Raw genomic sequence first — 20,141 nt, forward strand, 5'->3', positions numbered from 1 at the left:
CTTCTTAACCACCCTATGTTAAACGGTGACCTCTCCTGGACTCCCTATCCTTCTTATCCTGCTGTATTTTTCTCCATACCACCCATCACCATGAAAAAGGAATATGCATTTTATTTACTGCCTGATCCCTTCACTAAAATACAGATGTCTCCTACTTTTCGGAAGTTCACATTATGCCACTGTACTTTTATGAAACACCTACATTAGTACCTGTTTTCTCTCACCAAAAAAATATTCGGAGGGGATTTTCACTTTTACGAAAAAGAGCAAAAAGCAAAAATTGCATTCTGCGTTTGTTTTGCAGGCAGCCCTGACCGAGGCAGCGCCTATCCCGAGCAGCGAGTGGCACCACCAAGCTCCTTCCCAGGGAACTACACTCAGCATCTCAAGCTGCCATGGGCTTTGAGCTGTGTCTGTGAGCATCTGTGCTTTATCTTGACTTATTCTGTGTATCCGTTAGCGAGACGTGTCCTAAGGTATCAGAACAACCTAAGAGAGGATGTCTTTGGGGTCGGAGAACAGGAGAACACTCAAAAAAATTTCCATATAAATGAATGGCAATTGCTTCTTCACTTTACATGATTTCATCTTAAGAAAGGTTTTATAGGAACACTCTACTTTCAGCGGAAGCAGGGAGCCTGTATAAATTCCACGTGGCAAAAATTTCCTTTTGGTTAGGAGTGTATCCCCCAGTATGTAGTAACTGTTTCATAATTACATAAATACCTGTTGAATGAATGAATGAATGTACCGACGTCATCATAACAAAAGCGAACATTTATTGAGCATTTACTATGCACTGGGTGTCGCTCAAAAGACATATATTTTATCAAACAACCCCAACAAGCCCAAGTTTGGAATAGTTACCACCATCATGGAGAAACTGAGCCTCAGAAAGACGAGGCAGTACCTGCTCCAGGGCACGCTGCACTTGGTAGTTGAGCTGGGAGGGTACTGAGGCTGGCATTTTATACTCCTAACCTCTACTCTGGTAATGCACACCAGCAGCTCAGGATTTGGGGCAGTATGGGATCGAAGACAGGCTAGCATTACTGCCTCTCAGAGATCCCAGGAGGCGGTATGGTCAGGCAGGGCTTCACAGAAGAAAGGGGACTTGATTTGAGCTTTGGAAGACAGGATAGTACATGGAGACAGAAGAAGCGTTTAGTCCCAGGAAGTAGTAGTGAACGCGGAAAATCACAGGGCTGGCCATGCTGCTGGGATTGAACAAATTCTTGCAGAAGTTGCCCCGCAGAGTAAGATTTAAAACAGTACTGTCACCCAGAGGGCCTTGCACACCGTGGAGGAATCGGACTTCATTCACTAGTGAGCAGGACTCCTCACAAAAGGTTTCGGACCAGAAACAACTTAGTCTGCAATTTCAATTCCGGAAGCCTCATAATAACGTCAGAGAAGTTGACAGGAGCTACAGGTGAGGACCAAGGCTCACCTCTGGACCCTCTGCCGCCAAGGCATATACTGCAATTGGTAAAATCTCTGTTTAAAGCACCTGTTTCCCTATAGATCTGTTTGTGCGTAGGGTCCCTTCATGGTCCCTGTGAACGGGCAGCCCTTCTCTCACTATGCCAAAGAGAACATATAATGCAGGCGTTTACTCTTCTCCCACACCACAGCATCATGACCACATGTGGTTAGTATCTCTGGTGGCAAGGACAGTCCTCTCCTACTTCCCAGTCTTCCTAAATATCTCCATCACACTTTCTTGTTTCTCTGTTTAAACCTCTGTCAACTCATTTTAACCCCTCGTCTTGTTTCACGGCCTCTCAGCCTCCCTGGCTGCATCTCCTATGACATCACGTCTGCAACATCTGAGTCAAGAAGAATAATCCTTGGGAATAGCCCACGTGTCACCAGCCTTAGGCAGTCTGGTCCACACATCCTGGACAACCCTGGAGACAGAAAGAAAAGCTTAGCCACACACGCCTTCTGGGTGGTTGGCAAAGTATGATGGAAGCCAGAAACGAAACCAAAAAAAGAAAAAAAACCTTTTTTTTTTTTGCTGAGTCCACTCAAAAACAATTGCGTAAGTAACACAAGAATGCTGCATCACCAAAGGGACCGATTATAAATCTCTATGTCTCTATTAACATAAAAATGAAGGAAAATGTGTTACCTCAAAATGTCATCCAAAGGAAGTCACTTACTACTTTCAGGGTTTTTCTTTCTTCTCTTCCCAATATTTTATTCTTAATTTTCCCAATAATTAACCTGAGTCAAACCTTCCTTCCATGCTTTGGTTTCAGTTCCAAAAAGTGTATCAAGGTTATGATGGCTCATTACCCGCAGCAGAAATGCAGATGGAAACATTCCTGTATATTTCAACCTGGTTTCTCCAGGAAAGGATGGAATTTCTTCCCTTGAGATTTTTGGAATTAACAGAAAATGGACATGATTTCAATACCCTGGGAGATGGTAAAATCTAGGCCAGTCACAATTAGTGGAAAGCAGGAGAAAGTTCTAGAAGTCCCCAATAGTGGAAATGACTGATATTTTCCAGCAGAAGAGGGGAGTACCTCCAGATGAGCGGTAAACGAGCTTTATTCAGAAAAAACAAAAAACAAAAACTAGAAGTTGTTAAGAGGGCAATCAGTTTATGTGCAGGAAGGGGAGGAAGAGCTGAAGGATCGTAGTATTTTCAACACGGAACCTGGGAGCTCAGGAACTGCAGGGGCCATAGCATCCCTGCCTTTGGGAGGGAGCAACAGAACTGCAGAAAGGCAGCTGGGGCCCTTTAACCCACTGACCTCTTTTAATCTGCTTGTTAGCCTGGCTTCGGACAGGCCCAGGGGGTCTCTGACCAACCTCTGGGGGGAAAGGTCAAAGGTCAGAGGCACATTCCCCAGTCATCATTACTCTCAATTATTCTTCATTCTGAGCCACTTTCTCCTTCATTTTGAGGAAGGGCCCCATTAAGTGTTTTCCAGGACACTGAAGGGCAATGACCCAACCCAGGCCTGCTCACTATGTTCCCCTTCCTCTCCACTTCAATCAGAGCATCTCCCTGAGCAAAGCAGGTATCCAGGGGGTAGCAACTCACAGAAGCACCTAGCCCTGTGTATCACAGGCATACTCATATGTCCTATACTGAGCACAGCCGAGGGCCCTGCCGCTCTCCAGAACATGCCCAAGCTATTACAGTTAGAGCGGTTTCAAGCACAGCCTTTGCCATCAGACAAAGCAGAGGTTCTACAAGTTTCCAGTCCTGGAATCTTAGGGAAGTCCCTTATTTCTCTGAGCCTTAACTTCCTCACCTGAATAATGGGGATAATAATAGTTTCCACTTCACAGGCTTATGGAGAGGTTGAAATGAGTAAAGCTTAAAGGCTCAGTATACGTTAGCTATTAATATGAGTATTTTAGCAGTAATATTTTTTGTCTTTTTTGATAAGCATAATGTATTGTCATTGACAAAATCTGGACTATAAAAAAAAGCATGGACCAAAAAAAAAAAAAAAAAAAAATCTCCCTCCAGAGCTCAGCACTGTTAATACAGGAATGTTTCTGTTGTGTCTTTTCTCCACACATGGAGACATACACACACTACTGGACCATTTTCTAATCCTAAGAGCAACCATCCACTGCCTACCAACCACACTTCTAATTCTCACAGTAAGTCTGTGAGACGCTGTGGGACCCATTTACAGAGGAGGACACCAAGGCTGGAAGAGGCCGTGCCGATGCCCCCAGGTCACACAAGCCAGCACTTCCTGAACAGAGCTGTGACTGCAAGTCTCTCCGGCTGGAACACTTAGCTCTTAGATCTAAGCTGCTCCAGAAAGGGTCTCATTCTTCTCCTTGCCCTGCCTAAGCTGGAAGAATCTAAAAGAAGGGACCAAGGGGTGACACGAATGTCAGAACCACCCATGTCATGCTCAGGGGGGTGTGCTCGGAGCTTACCCTTCCCAGTAGGTGTTTCAGGCCTGAGCAGTCAGCCCCTCTCACTTCCACCAAAAGCCCTGGTGACCCTGTCGGGTAGGATTTGAACAGAAGCAGGATTTGCCGGCTCCTGGCTTCTACCCTAGGTGGGCAGGTGCATTTCTGACATTCCCCTGCAGGGATAACACATTAAAATTCAAGTTTTGCCTCTAATTACTCTTGGCCTTATTTTGATCCAATTAGCCTTAAAATAGAACATAAAGTAAAACCTTTGGTTCCATTTATCAGTCAGAACAGCAAATTTTCAACCTGCAGGTTAACTGACTTCATGTTTACTGAACTGCATGGGTGATAAAAGTTCAGACACTCACCTCTGGCCCCAGGGCGCATTTGGGGATGGTTATTCACACACAATTGACTTCCAAGATGTTCCCAGAGAGCTCCTTCCTACTGAGGGCTACTCATGATTCAAAGGTAAGAAAGGTTTATTTTCCCCAAGCTCATTAGAAGACCAAACCATTCACCATGGAGAGAAAATAACAACAACAACAACAACAACAACAACAACAACAACAACAACAGCTGTTCCCATGTATAGACGCCCATGTTTCAGACTCTGCTGGATAAAGAGGAAAACTGATTCCAAGATTAGTAAGTGACCAGGCTGGAATTCAAACCAAGAATCATCTGAGAGCAAAACCCTTCACAATGAACACAGCCTCCACCACCACTGGGCTCTGCATACAGTGAGCACACAAATAACAAATAACTAGTAGATCAACCTGCCAGTAAATGATAAAACAAAAAGCAAGCTAATGATGTGTGAACAAATGACGTAGCCATGGTTTCCAGGATTCTGCAGAAAAGCTGAGGCCCATGCTTGAGTATAGCCGAGGCTATGGGAATGTGGGGACGCAGTCTGGGGGCAGTGGGGTGCACAAGGGCAGTAGCTGCTACCCTCCCAGTGCTTCCAGTTTCTTGGAGCTCCTCCAGTCCCTCCTCCACCCGGTAGGGGAGTACAATGGTGGACCACAACTATCGTTGGGTGGTCCTCACACAGTTAATTGGAAAAGTGAGACTCAGGTCTAAAGACTCAGACAGACCCAATAAAGGCTGACCTTTGACCAACACTGGGGAAAGCTCCCTCCACAGGATAAAAAGGCAGCTATGGTGAAGCAGTGAGGACATCCCAGCCCTCACCACAGCCACCTGCCACCAAGCTGTGTCCCCTGGGATGCTCCAAGTTTTCCCTGCATGCCAAGTAATTCTGTTGCTTCTCTCTTCCTTGGAAGCCTCTAGGTCTGGCAGCCTGACACTATCTAGTCCACACCAGGACCCAACTTTCCCGTGCTATATCCTGGAGTGACATCTCAGGTGGAGCTTGGAGAGAAAATATGTGAAACTCTGGGCTCTCCCACGACAGTCTGGTTGGAGAAAGATTCCAGGAAAGGATTAGGGAACTGGAGTCCTGACACAGTGCAGCAAAGGTGCATAACGTCTGCTAATGTTACAGCACATTAAAAGAAGTTGTAAAATTGTAGCTTAAAGTTAGACAGGCCAACCATAACACAAGAAGTATGAAAAGCAAGGTGCCATTTTTCCAACAAATAAGTTCATTATATGAAGAACCAATGTAGGTTGTTTCAGCATCTTGTTATCCAATGTGGCAGCTGTGACTTTTTTGGTAGCATCTTTAAAGAGCTCAATCAGCATGAATTCCAGTTTATTAATGACACCTATTCTTTAGGTATAGGTTCTTACTATGTGCCAGGAAATTTTCAAATATGGTTTCTTACCCTCACACCAGCAATACAAGGTGAGAACTTGCCCCATTTTAGTCAGGAGGAAGCTGACATCCAAAGGGGCAGCCAACTTGGCCACAGCACTGGCTGACTTCAGTGGGGAATGAGGGTCTCCTCAAACCCATCTGATAAAAAATAAATCACAAAAGGAAAAACCCAGAGAAGAGCCTTCTGATTACAGTTTCTCCTTGGGCTGGAGAAACAAGTCAGGCTCCCTAGGGCAGAGAGGAAAAGGCTGCTCTCCTCAGCCCTCCCAGGAGTGATGAGCAGTTATTTTTGAAAAAGGAGGGAAAAAGTACCTGCAGCCTAGATGGTTCTTGCATACTAGAAAGAAAACTAAGCCATTGTGAGAGGCGGGAGAACAGGACTGGATGCTATTCAAGCTGGGCTCACTCCCCACCCGCCCCCCGCCCAAAACAAGCCAAACCGCAATACAGATCAACACCCGCGTGCAACCCGAAGTATCATAACACAATGGGGGCGGGGAGCCGGGGCGGATGCAGACCATGCCGACCCGGGACAGCAGTGAGGAAGCAGACCCACTCGCAGGACACAATCCCGCGCGTGTGCAACCCCAGGAATTTGTGGGTGGAAGGGACCGGGGGAAATTGCAGTCCATTCCACCCCTTTCAGCCGCGCGCGCACGCACACACACACACACACACACACACCCCGACTTTCCTGGCTTAAAAAAAAAAAAAAAAAAAAAAAAGCCTGAAATCTATCTTCAAAATAATACGGGAAACACCAAGTACGAAATGCGTTTCAGGGGCTTTCCATCGCGGGAGACGATTCCCAGCGGGGATGGGAAGCGGGGTGGGGGATAAAAAGTGGAACGGCGCCCCCGGGAGTGAGGTCTGCGGTCCACCTTACCAGCTTCATGGTGGTGTTATTCTGTTCCCAGCGCCACAGCATCACGCTCATCTTACTTCAGGGCGAAGAGGGAAGTGGGGGGAGGAAGCGGGAGAAAAAGGGGGAGGGGGCCGAAGCACCTGCCCGCGCGCCCGGCAGGTCGGGCCGGCCCGGCCCGTCGTGGTCTCCGCCCCGGCCCCTCCGGGCATCCCCGCCGCCCGCGGCCTCCTCGCCCCCACCCCGGCGGCCGCTGCTGAGCGCGCGGGGACCTTGCCCGGAGCCCGGCGCCCGCGCTGCCCGGCTCGCGTGCCTCCCCCGCTCTCTCCCTGCCGGCCTCCCCGCCTCCGCCAAATCAAACAACTCCCCCTGCGTCCGAGCGCCCGCGCCTCGCAGCGCGGAGGCCGCTGGGGCCGCTACGGGGTGGGGGCGGGAGTCGGGGCCGCCGGGCTCCCCGCCCCCTCGCCGGTCCGCGGGCCCTCCGCGTGGCCCCCGGCTTTCTCCGGTGGGCCGGTTCGCCCCCGCGGTGCGTGGGGGGGGGGGGGGAGGGGAGACGGGGGAAGGGGCAAGACGGTAGGAGGGGGAGGTACTTAACTCTTTCGGGAAGGGCGCGGGTAGGCGGGCCGGCCTTCGGCACAAACGGAGGGGCACGGAGGGGGGAGCGGGGGAGGACTGCGGGGGGCGCGGTGTGTGGCTGTCGGGTCCTCACTCCGGACACGGCCAGCGCCTCTCCCCGTGGCTGCTCGGCTCTGTGCGCGTTTGCATTCGGCACCGAACTCACTCAAGTTGGCTGACAGTAACCACTCCGGGATCATCCCCTGCCCCCCCAGCAGCTGGAATCGTAAGTGTGGGATGGATGAACCAGCACCCGCTGGAGCACCTCCACCCCTCCGCGCGCGCACACACACAGTCGCCCAGGCCCTGCCCCAGCCACACGCCGCTCCCCAGCCTCATTTGTTTCCTGCTACGTGAAGGACGGGGCTCCAGTGTTTTTAAACACACCTGGCCGCTGCCACAGATGGGACTTCCGTGGGCCTCGGGGAGGAGGTGGGGCAGGCGATGACAGGGGAGGCAGACAAGGGGAAAGGCCATGTGGCCTTTGTTTCCTTTTCTGCTCGCCCCACCTGCCACAGGCTCTTTCTAGGGAGCCTAGGAAAGCACCCTCTACCTGGTGCTTTCCTCTGAGATTGGGGGAGGGGGGCGCTGGCCACCTCCTCACCTTCCTGTCCAGCCCTTGTTGGGATCCCTGGCAACTTTCAGTAGCCTGAAAAGGCTCAGCAACCCTGCAGCTCCTCGAGGCAAGATGGCACCGGCTACCCAGATCTCAGGACGTGTCTCTGATTTGGGCGGCAGTGACATTTTAGGATGAATACCTGGCTGGCCCCTGCTGATAGAGAGCTATGATGAGAATTCATGGAATTGCTTTATTACACATTCATTTCAATAGGCAAAACTGTTTAAAATGAGGGGAGGTGATAAAATGGGTCCTAACCTTTTAAAAGTGATCTTCCAAACATAGCAATTAGATCAAAATGTTGCTATGCCTGAAGCTTTCAGGATTTGGTTTCCCTTCACAGATGAAAAATCCCAACTCTTTCCTATGGCCTACAACTTTATGCCCATCCTCTCCCTTTTACCTACTGTGCTCCAACCACAGTGGTCGTCTTTCTTTTTCTCAAACACATTGAAATCCATCCCACCTCAGGACCTTTGCACCTGACAGTCCCTCTCCCTGGATCACTGTTCCCCCTAGACCTGCCTGTGGTCTCATTTCTAATGTCACCTCCTCAAAGGGACTTTTAACTTAATGTGGTGACCATATTCTTCTATTACTATTGTCTTCCCTTTGTTCTGTTCACTGTGTGAACTTTAGCTAACTTGTATTCTTGTTTATTTTTTGCCCTGTCCCACTGGGCTATGAATTGCATGAGAGCAGGGGCCTCATCAGTTTTGTTCCCCCATGGTATCCCCAAGTGCCTGGAACAGTATGTGGCACATAGTGGGAACTCAGTAGATGTTTCCCAAATGAAAGTCTGTTGACAATGTCCTAAGTTCCTGCAGCTTCCTCTGCAATAAGGACAGAGCCAGACCAGGGCAGCACATCCCATACCCAGCCTGGGCCCTGACCTGAACTGAGTGACTGCAAAAGACCCTGTTATGTCCACCACCACATATATTTCTGGAGAGTGAAACATAGGCAGTGACATTTGCTGCTTAAAGAGAAGGGGCACATCCTAGCGAAACACAGGAGGGGAAACAGCATATGTCATTCGAGAAAGCATATTCCATATTAAAGTATACTTATGTATTTAGAAAATGAGATTTTAAAATAACTATTTTTTTTTCCTCTGAAAATAAAGCTGGACAAGATCATATTGGCCAAGAGAGCAAAACACAAGCTCTCTATCACAGCTGTGTTAAGCCAGGGGTTCTTGGAGCTGGGTGGGAAGATGTACAGCCCAGAAACCTTCTGGTTGTATGAAAATGCTATGAGACTGGGTATTTGTGCATTTTGGGGGGAAGCATCTATAGGTTTCTCACATTCTCTAGGATACCCAAAACATTTTTAAAAAACTACACATTCCCAGAGAGTCATTGAATGAGCATTAGTTCCCAATCAAAACATTTGCCAGGGCCGCCTGGGTGGCTCAGTCTGTTAAGTGTCCGACTTCAGCTCAGGTCATGATCTCACGGTCCGTGAGTTCGAGCCCCACGTCGGGCTCTGTGCTGGCAGCTCAGAGCCTGGAGCCTGCTTCAGATTCTGTATCTCCCTCTCTCTCTGCCCCCCCCCCCATTCACACCCTGTCTCTCTCTCCTTCAAAAATAAATAAACATTAAAAAAATTTTAAAAATATCTGCGGGTCAAAGATAGAAAATATCACTTATGGTGGAAGGAGGAATCAGGGGGTGGCAGTAGAGAGGATGCCCAGCTTTAATTAAAAAGAATAAATCCTGTTGCCTTGCCTTTCAGATCTCACACACTTCAGACCATAGGTATGCTGACTCATTTAGCCAACATTCCTTGAACATCCACCATAATGCATTTACCCAGCTCTGTGCTACGTATTGAGAATCAGAGAGGAGTCCCTACCACCCACACATACGGTCTATTAAAAGATGAACACATACAATTACAGTTGCAATACAATGTGACAGGTACTACAAAGGAGGGCTGTATGGTGTGTAGCTGGGCCATAAAGGAAAAAAGCTATGCACAAGACTGGGAAGCATGGAATAATTTCTCAGAGGTGACACTGACTTACATCTGGAAGGATCAAGGCAAATTCAATAAGAGGAGGGAAGCATCCCAGGAAGGTAGAACAGCATGTGCAAGGGTATAGAGAGGGGTGAAAAAGCATGGCAGGTTCTGTGTGGTCAAAAGGTGGAGATCAAGGGGCAGGAAATGGGGCTATTTGTAAGGCTGGAGCAGGTCAAGTCCCTGTAAAGGGGATCCTACCCCTAATCCTTATAAACCAGGGGAATGATTTGACTGACTTCCCATTTTAGAAGGACCTCTCTAGTAACAGCAAGAAGGCAAGTTTGAAAAGGTGGAGGCTGGAGGGAGAGAGGCCAGTTAGAAGGCTGCTGAAATCACGCAGGGGATAGAGAATGAAGACCTGAATAAGGCAAAGTGTAGAGAAAAGGACGCTGACATCACCAGCAATCTGCTGATGCAATGGGTGCTTCACAGGGGTAATGGCTTTGAGTTCATCCAAGCAGATGTCAGGACCCTGCAGAATTTCAGAAACAGAAGCAGCTCCTTAAAACCTCCTACATCTTGGAGAGCTATTTATCATGCGCCAAGCTGCCTTTCCTGGCACCTTTCTTCTCCTTCCTCCTATTTCTGTGATCTTCCACCAAGTCCTTTGATGGTGATTTAAGGGAAAGACATCAGCCTGTGTTGACCACATGGGACAAAGCAATGGGAATGCTTGTGAAGGTCGGTCCTACAGTGTGTCCTTGTTCCTCCTAACCGTTGGCCCCTTTTTTCAGCTCATGGCTTTCTGACCCATTCCCTGAACCTGACAGTCCAGCATTCACCCTTGCAGACAGTGACCCCCACCTTAGCCTAGGTCCCTGAACGTGACCTCTCTTGTACTCTCATGGTAGCCACAAGGTAGAGTCCTAGGTCCTAGTATTGTGCAACCCTTTGTGGCACTGACCCCCTCCCCTCCCCAGAGGCTGGATCTGCCCTTTGCTGACAGTGTCCTGTTCCAGACCTTTCCATCCTCAGCATCCAAGAGATGTGCCCCATATGGCTCAGCATTTGCTTACTTGCACGTCCGTCTTCCCTACTCTTCTACTTCTCTGAATTCTTAGCACCTCCCCAGCTGGGGGAGGCACGTGATAACTATCTCCAGAACGAAAGCTGGAGTGTCTATCTTGTTCCTCAAGACAGGAAGAAGAGGGGAAGAGATTTGGGCCAGAAAGCCCGGTTTGAGGCCTGGCGTCCCAAAGACCTGCTCATTCGCAGTCCTCCTTTCCCTCACCTATAAGAACTATAAAGTTCCTTTTCCCTCCTACACTCTGCAAGGCCAGCCCCTGTCTGATAAACTAATTTGTGTCCAGCTGTTAATGGCTTAATGTGTTTCCCAGATAACGCACTCCAGTTTAACAGGGGATCTTCCACTCTTTCAGCCAGAGCAGTGACTAACGGGGAAATGTTCAGACACTGCAGGGGCCAGCCCGGGGAACATCAGACAAAACGAGCTCTCTAGGCTGCCCCGAATGTGGGCTGATGCCTTTCCACCCACGCACGAGGCTGACTGTGGACAGATGTCAGCTCTTACGTGGCATGGTGATGGCAAAGGAAAGACCACAAGCAGCGTGCCACCCCCTGAGGTAGGGAATAAGCTAAAAGCTTAACATAGGGAGTCTGTTATTTTTTCCCCAAATAACCAGGAGCGAATAGTAAATTAGCACAGAAGAGTTCAGCATCATCTGTCCAGTGAAAATCCTAGCCATAGTAGCAGGTGTTTCATAAGTGTGGCAGAGGACAATTTCCGCTTACTCATGACAGCAATGCTCAGAAAAGCCATCTTCCCCATTTTGCAGATAAAGGCTCCGAGAGGGTAAGTGACTGGCTCCGTCCAGTCACTTCAGACACTGCCAAACAGGAACATCACTTGAGACGGCCTGCCTGCCCCCTATCTCTGTAGCGTGCACGCTATTGCCGTACTATGTACAACAAAGGAAATCTCAGAAATGCCGTCCCTGGGAAAATGAAGACGGTCTGTGAGCAGACGTCTCTGCAAGTGGCCTTAAGGCTTATTCTAAGTCCCCTTCCCTTTCTGGGAGGGCCTGGAGATCTCGGATATGGAGGAAGATGTATAAAAGTGAAAATAAAAGATTTGGGGAAGTACACAGCAGGCAGTCTTTTTAGAAACTGAGAGTCAAATCTAAGCAAAGCACTAATCCTTCTCGGGGAAGAAAGCTGGGACAAGGAGGGCGAGCACAGAAGATGCCATCTCCCCTCCACCAGCTTTGGAGGGGAGTGAGCCCCCTGCCAAAAGGTCACTGGGAACACTGGGGTCTGCAGGGGGTCCACAGCGATTGGAGGGTTTGAAAGTAAGATGTATGGCTTTCAGGAGGCAGATACAATGTCACACTGACAAGCCCACAAATGAATGAATACGGCCCTCCTCGAAAGGGCTGGGCTGGGCTGGGCTAGCAAAGGATTTCTCTCCCTCCCTCCTCCCTTTACTTTTTTCTTGAGATAAAGAATTATGTAAAGGCATCTCCCAGTGCACATGCTAAATGCCACTGCCTTCGGTTTGTTCCCTGAACAGTGTTTAATGTGTGGCTTTCTGGGTCCCCCCACAATTCACTTTCTTCCTTCCAGGGATGGGGATCAGTGTCTGAGTGGTACAGTGTCTCCCATGGCCCCTCCAACACGCTGCTCACTCTCCTGGAGGAGGCCGGGTATAGCCACATCTCCACACCTTTGCTCGGGCTGTTCCCTCTGCATGGAAGTGCTTTTCCTTCCATTCTCTGCCAAATGATATCATGTAGATCTGGGAGGACCCAAAGCAAAGTTAACTCAGTTGGTGAACTTCTCTTAGATCCCTCCCCTTGGAGAACTCTCTCTCCTCTCTTCTGTGGTCCCCAGCTCTTTGTTTCCATCTTCTCAACAGCCTTTGTAACAGTCTGTCTCCTTCTGCAGTTGGGGGTGGGCACATCTCATTAGCTGTTGCAAGTGTTAGTACTGATGGGAGTATTATCACAACCGGCTCACAAATTGCTTAGGAACAGGTACTCTAACTCACTCGCCTTTGAACACTCAGAATAGGGTTTGGCTTGTCACTGGCACTACACCAAACAGAATTAATACATTCAGAAGGTCAGGACTATAGGGGACTTAAAGATCATCCAGTCCCCCCCCCCCATAATTGTCCAGGAAAATCCAGGTCACCTCTATAGAACGCCTTCCGCTGTGCCGTGTGAAGTGCACTAAAAAGAAATCCAACTGAATTGTGGGAGGCTGGACACAGGACACGATGGCATCTCGGGAAGGCTCTCAGGAAGAAATCCGAAATCCGCGGTGACCTTGCCACACTAAAGATTCACTTGCTTGCTAGGAACCTGGATACTGGACATTTCCTTTTAAATATTGCTAGAAGAGCTTTTGAAGAGCGAGGATTATGTCTTATTTTTCTCTATGGCCTCCCAAACACTGCCAAACATAGAAGGAGCTTAGGGTAAAAAATAATTTTCAGGAAGAATGGACAAATAATTAAAGACTAACTTTAAAGCTCTGGGGTAAGAGGCTTTTGACTTCTCCAAAGCAGCCAAACTGGTCCCAAGCAACTTAGAGCACACTTCCGAAGAGCAGGCACAGTTTTCCCTCAGATCCCAGGGTTGCCAGGTGCCCCTGGTATTTATTTGCTCTATTCAACATCCCAGGCCCAGGGGCTCCTCCTCCAGCCCCCTCCCCTCCCACTCCTTCAATGAGGCAGATAAGGGTGGAAATTGTGCAATCTCTGGGTGACCTCTGACCCCCCTTTGAAGGGCCTCCACACTGCCAGCCCTCCCTCCTCCCTCTCTCCCACCCTCTGAGCAGCCACATCTCCTGCTCTGACCCCAGTGAGATGTCCGGGCATGGGGACTGCAGACATTTCTGGAGGTAGCCTAAAGACATTTTAGGCTTATCCAGCCCGTTCCATTGAGCTAGGGGTTCATGTAAGGTGAAATAGAACTGTTTAAAGCAAGCAAAAAAAAAAAAAGATTAAAAAATCCTGCCACAGAAATATGGATAGCTATTGTCAAAGCACTTAAGAAAGTTAAATGGTTTCTAATTTTTGTCCTCTGTTCTGGTTTTGCGACTGAGTGATTCAGATGAACGGTCTGGAATGGAGTTGTCCTCAAACTCTCACTGGGTTGTGTTGGTTTGTTTTGTTTTCGGTGGTTGTGGTTTGGTGGGGGAGAGGGTGGTGTGGTTTTGTTTATTTTATTTTCCCTGTGGGATCAGCCCTTTCATTCTGGGCCGGTTCTGGTCACCAGGGATTAAGGTCAGCAATTTACGAGGCAGTCTTCTTTCCCAAGGGGCTGTGGTCCACACTTCCTGGGCACCGTTGAGGAACTCAGCGGCTCCCCAGTAATACTTATGTTGTAGGAAATGCCATTGCTTTTCATGATAGAGATATGAAAGGGACACAGATACCCTCGAAGTGGGTTAAATATTATTCCCCAGTGGGGGCTCTGGAGGCTTTTCCTTTGGAACAAAAGCAGCGGCAGGTAAATTGATTCCACTTTTGTTAGGCATCCTGATTTCACAGGAGATTGCTTCTCACACACACACACACACACACACACACACACACACACACACACACACACCCCGCTGAGGGCCTCCTCCTTCCCCCAGCCCAAGAGAGGCTACCGGTGATGAATGCCGAGGGGGCTGGCACCGTGGGTCTGGTACGCAGGGCATGAGATGAGGGTAAACAGGAGGAAACAGATGTCTGAGATGCACCTACCAAGACAGTGTGCGTATACACAATCACCCTCTATTCCAAAGTCAACAAGGACAACCTGGGAAATCCCAGAATGAGGGCACCATTGTTTAGCAAAGGAAAACTTTCAGCACTGCTAATGACTCACTTTTGGCTTCTGTGCGGCCAGTGAAATTACCACTGCTATTGATCACATGGCCTCCACACTCATGGGCATTTCTCAGCTCCTAGAGCACAGTGAGTAGCGGGGTTCTTCCCAGCCAGCCCCCTTCCACAGCTTCCTGCCTGGTCATGCTAGGGTCAAATGTGGACCTCGAGAACTCACGATGACCTAATTTCATGTTTGTCAAAGCACTTTCTTGTCAGTTACCCAGGTGGTTATTCTTAGAACCATTCTGTAATCGAAGCTAGATGGCTGGCCTGATCCCGTTTTCCGAAGAACTCACTGAGGCACAGAGAGGTTAAATGAGCTGTCCAGAGTTGCACAGCTGCTTAATGAGCAGGCCACATTAAGTCTTAGACCTACGGGCTCCTTCTAAATACCCTCTTCCTGGGTTCTCAAGACAAGTGGACTTTGCGTCGTATTCTTATTTTCAACAGAATTAATAGCAGCAACCAAGAGCTAATAATAAAATAGATTTCAGGAGTGAATCTTCTATGTGCTACGTACCATTCTGAGAGGTCTGCATGTACTATCTCATTGAATCATCATAGTAACCATACGATATAGGTGTGAAAATTACATTGCCCAGAGGGGAAACCAGGCAGAGGAAAGTCAAATAACTTGCCCAAGGTCACAGAGCTAGTAAGTGACACTGCTTGGATTCAAACACCGTGTAGCTACAGAATCTATGTTCTTAACCTGTGCTGTTCCACCTCTCTGTGTGGTGACATCATAATCATCATGTAAGCCTAAGATCAAAAGTAAAATAAATACTTCGCTGAAAGGGTTTTTACAAATAATAGGTGCTATTCCCAGTTAGTGGAGGTTTTGGTTTTGGTTTTTGCTTCTCCTTCTTTGGCTTTAATGATTGCTGCCACTACAAATAAACTTCCACTGAATCCACAAATTCTTCCTCAGATCGCGCAATGGTAGGCAGTATTCTATTTTATTATTTTTTCTAATGTTATTTTCTTTATTTTGAGGAGAGAGAGATTTCTGTATTTTGATGCACGCGAGCAGGGGAAAGGCGGAGAGAGAGAATCCCAAGCAGGCTCCGTGCAGAGCCTGAGTTGGGGCACGATCCCGTGAACCAGACAGAGATCATGACCTGAGCTTCAGTCAAGAGTCAGATGCTCAACCGACTGAGCCACCCAGGTGCCCCAGTAGGCAGTGTTTTAAATAGCTCTGTGACCTGGGGCAAGTTGTAAACATATCTACATCTCAGCCTCTTCTTCACGGAAATGGGTATGATCGTACTGACCACTTAAAATCAGGGGAGCTATGACATATGAAGGCCCCTGAAAAACTCTAAGTTCCTAGAACTAGTTTCCCAAAACTAATTGACGGGAAACATTTCAGTCTGTTCAACCACCTCACCTATGTGTCTTAACTGTAGGACTTCTGGGAAGCTTAAACACGCTAGTGAGCAGCCCAGAGCTCTAACCAACCATTTGGAAATGGAGCACTGCCCAAAGGTATTTGCCGGCAGAATCCTTCAGGTGGAACACTTCTCAAGCTACCGCTCCAAGGAACACACTTCAGGATCGGTACCCCGCAAGGCTGTACCTGGCATATATTTTCCCAGCAGGCCCTCCTCTTCGGCAACGTTCAGAGCAGCCCGAGGCCATCTGAAGGCACCCCTAGATTTTTTTCTCACTCCATTTTGAGACCCTGCGGCGGGAGACTTAAGCCTGCACTTCTATCCTTATAACTACCAGTCCAAAGACCACAGGATATGAGCGATGGGACCGTGGGGGCCTTGGGGCTCCAACAGAAACATGACCAGAGAACTCAGATGACCCCACCCCTGTGTCCTACACACAATCTGGTTTCTATCAGGCGGGCTCCTGCAGTCACACTGAAGGTCAGTCATTCGGAATATGTGGCAGGCCCCCGACACAAAACCAAGGTTTGAAGGATGGCCTTACTGATAATGAATCCCCATCCTTCCAGCATGGAGCAGATGGTAAGGAATGACAATGGGATTGGTCCTACATCAGCGGGGGTGGGGGGGGGGGTGCCCAGATGGAGGAGGATGTGCGCCTTTGCTCCGATACCACTGTCCTATAGAGGTGGACACGGAGTGTCTGAAATAGCCACTGTCTTATTCTGATAACACAATTGCTAATATTTATCAAGTATTTGCATACTTAGCACATCCCAGACACTAAGCTATTTATCGACATCACCATCTTCATCCTCGCAATAACTCTCTGAAAGCAGTACCATCACCAGTATCCAGAACAGGTAATAGAAGCACAAAGGTGTTAGGTAAATTACCTATCATCACACAGCTCATAAATGGTAGAATTCCATGGTGGAAGTCCAACGTGGGTTTGTCTGAATCTATAGCCTTGTACCGATGGTTATAGGCTTTGTAGGTCTTCTAGAGCAGTGGTTCGCACAGTGCGGTCCCTGCACTTACGGCGTCAGCAATACCCAGGGATTTGTTACATATGCAAAGTCTTAGACCACACCCGCCATAGACCTGCGGAAAGAGAAACTCTAGTGCGACCCAGCAGTCTGTGTTTCATCGTTGCTGTTGTTGTTGTTGTTGTTGTCTTCTAAGACCTGCAGCTCATTCTGATGCCCGCGAAAGATGGAGAATCACTGATCCAGAGGAAAGAGCTTTGTACTCAGGCTGTCTCTTCAGAAAGCCCCAGAATGAGTCATCTGGCCCGTTGTCTACTAGCGTCCCCCAGCAACAAGCAGCGCACAGAAGGGCAGGGTGCAGGGCCGGGAGTTATTCCAGGAAGAAAAAGTAATAGTGAGGGCTGGCGGTCGCAGGTCACTAGGGACCGAGACAGAACAGGGAGGGAGACCTGAGGCCAGCACAAGGCATGCCTGCATTGAATATGGGACACCATTCCCACCCCACTTGTTCGCACAGCCACAGGGTCATAGAGGGCTGTGCAGGCCTTAAGGATCCCTGAGTTCTCTTCCTACCCGTGTGCACACCCTGACCTCAGCAAGGCCCCTGCCAACAGGGGCTCCTGCCTCTGCTCGAACCCCTGCAGTGATGGACAGCTCACTGCCCCCAGGGCAGTTCTTCCTTCTGTGGAGATTTCTGCATGTTTCCTCGCACTGTTCCCTGCCATTCCTTCCCCCACCCCACCGAACTCAGTCTGAACTAGACTGCCTCAGGGCAGCCCTTCAGATATTTGACAGGGCCCATGCTTGTCCGATCTTCTCTTATCCAGGCCCAAGGCCTTGGCTCTTTCAAGACTTCCTCTTCTACCTGTTTTCGTGTCCTTTATCTGTCCCAGTCCATCCGAAAAGGCTCCTGAAGTATTCTCAGAGAGGAATCCCCACGAGCCCTCATCTGCCACTTTCCGTTGGTCAAACTCAGCACACTCCACTTAATGGAATAGTTTCTTCGGGCAAGCCGAGCCAACAGCAGCCGGCCTGGCCACGCTGTCCCAAAAGAGGGCACGAGGAGGGGGCGCTGACCGCCTTTCCTTCTCTTCTACCTGGTCAAGGCATGGAAAATGGCAGCCTGTCCTTCAGAGATTGCCTCCCTGCCTCTGCTTTCTCTAGGAAATGTTCTCCCCCAAGCCCACCCAATGTGCAGTGAGGGAGGCCCATCCTGGATGGGGAAGATCCCCCCTATGTGCCCACTCTGAGTAACCCGGAGGAGCCCCTGCTCCCTGGCATCTCCTCCTCCTTCCCAGGATTGGCAGGGGTCCACCAGCCCCATTGGAACCCTTGGCTCTCGGAGGTGGTAAACATCAGGCCATGTCAAGGCCCCGCAGCCTCTCTGCGGTTGGCAGTGATCAACCAGTCTGCAGGGAAGAGATAGTGATGGGTCTGTTTTCACTGGACGGACTTGTGGTTATCTTCCCTGAGGAAGCCAAGGCGGGGGCTGGGTTGGGAGCCTGGAGATCTGGCTACAGGCCCTCAAGCTCCCAATGCAAGCTCCCAGTGCCTACTCTGGAGACAAACTGCTTGAATTCAGAGTCTGGTCTACCTCGGCTTGCTGTGTGACCTGGGGCATGTTGTTTAACTTTTTTGTGTCTTGTGATCTCATCTGCTCGTGGAAATGATAACCGTGCCTGTCTCTCAACGGTGAGGCCCACGTGAAACATGCATATGAACAGCGGGCATGGTAGCTGACACACGGTCCGTGCTCACTGGATGCTTATTGTTCCTCTTGGTACACTGCTTTATACAACTGGGTTAGGGAGCAAGTGATGCATGACGAGAGCCTTTCTAACTTTACAAAGACTTCATTCTCTTGTTCGAGCCTAACAGCTCATGAGACGAGAACATTAAGATTTATCATTACCATTGTATATGTGAAAACACTGAAGCCCAGAAAGGTCAAGTGACTAGTCCAAGGTCACACAGCAGACCCATCACCAGATCCCAGACCATCTGATCTCCTGCCTTGGGCTCCTGGGGTGGGGCTATGAGGGACAGTTTGATTTATACTATTACTGCATTTTCCCTCATGTTCTACAGCTGTCTTATTTTCTAAAATCAAGAGCTAGACATGTGATCTTGGACCTAAAATCCCCAATCTGGACACCACACAGGCTCCCTTGTCCCATGCCTCCCGGTTTCTATCCTAAGGGGCATCCAAGGAACAGATTTCACTCCCTGACCTGGTTTCTAGGCCAGGACTTATCTGGTCCCTGCCCAGCGTTCAAGTTTACAGCCAGGCTCGCCGTCCAACCCAAGGCTCACTGTCTGACCCTGAGCCAGAACTCGAAAGTGCACAGTACCCAGTCGTCCTGGAGACCTCCATGGGACGCCCCATGCCGCGCATCTCCTGAGTAGCCGCCTACAATGTCCTCAGGAAGGGGCCCAGGCTCTCTTCTGCAAGGACACAGATCCAAACCCGTTTCTCCTAAGGTTTCTGGACTGGAGCAAGGCAGGGTGGGGGTGCAGGGTGGGAGAAGGGTATACCTGACTGCTGCAGATGCACCCCTCTAGTTTGCAAATCCCAAAGCCCTTCCTTAGAAGGAGATTCTAGGAGACTTGTGCCTGGGGCTGGGAGACGCCATGTTCTCTACTCAGTGGCTCCAGAAATACCAGATTTTTACACGGTGTCCCATCTGGGCCCAATAAGCACCATCTCTTCAATGTCCGCACTAAGTGGTTTGCAGGCTGTCTTGGCTGTGTGTTCCTGGGAAGGACAATTGATCTCAATGCTCCTCCTCTGGCTCTAAGACATGCTTTTCTCCCTCCTCAAGAGATGTCAGGCATTGGCTCCACTGAGCACTTATCATCCAGGGGTGCTCTAATGACATCAGTTTCCTGAGAGTTGGACAGTTCCCCTCACTTCAAGACCCTGCTTTGCTCTCCCTCCTCCTCCTGCTCCTCCCCATGTCCACACTTGGCTTCAGCCTGCAGACCCTGACAGCACGTGGAATTGGGTTCTCACTGTCCTCACCGTCACTCAGAGCCCAGCTTGGTGCTGTTAATAGACACAACCAACACGGCTGAAAATTTATAAAGAGGGCCGCCTTGTTGCAG

At 49.3% G+C, this 20,141-nt stretch overlaps 1 protein-coding gene across 12 annotated transcripts in view; it reads right to left on the minus strand.

Annotated features, from left to right (window-relative positions):
- Positions 1-20,141, minus strand: part of NAV2 (neuron navigator 2) — a 496,240-nt gene that overhangs the window by 320,296 nt on the left and 155,803 nt on the right. The window contains exon 1 of one of the 12 annotated variants that reach the window (XM_053899898.1): positions 6,573-6,890. The exons of the other annotated variants lie outside the window; for them this stretch is intronic. Coding sequence (XP_053755873.1) covers positions 6,573-6,623 — 51 coding nt within the window. The 5' untranslated portion in view covers positions 6,624-6,890. Of the gene's footprint in view, positions 1-6,572; positions 6,891-20,141 lie in introns of those variants that run through there. 12 annotated transcript variants of the gene reach the window in all.

This window comes from Panthera pardus, unplaced genomic scaffold (assembly GCF_024362965.1).
Source record: "Panthera pardus isolate Hobbes unplaced genomic scaffold, ASM2436296v1 HiC_scaffold_12, whole genome shotgun sequence".
Taxonomy (NCBI): Eukaryota; Metazoa; Chordata; class Mammalia; order Carnivora; family Felidae; genus Panthera; species Panthera pardus.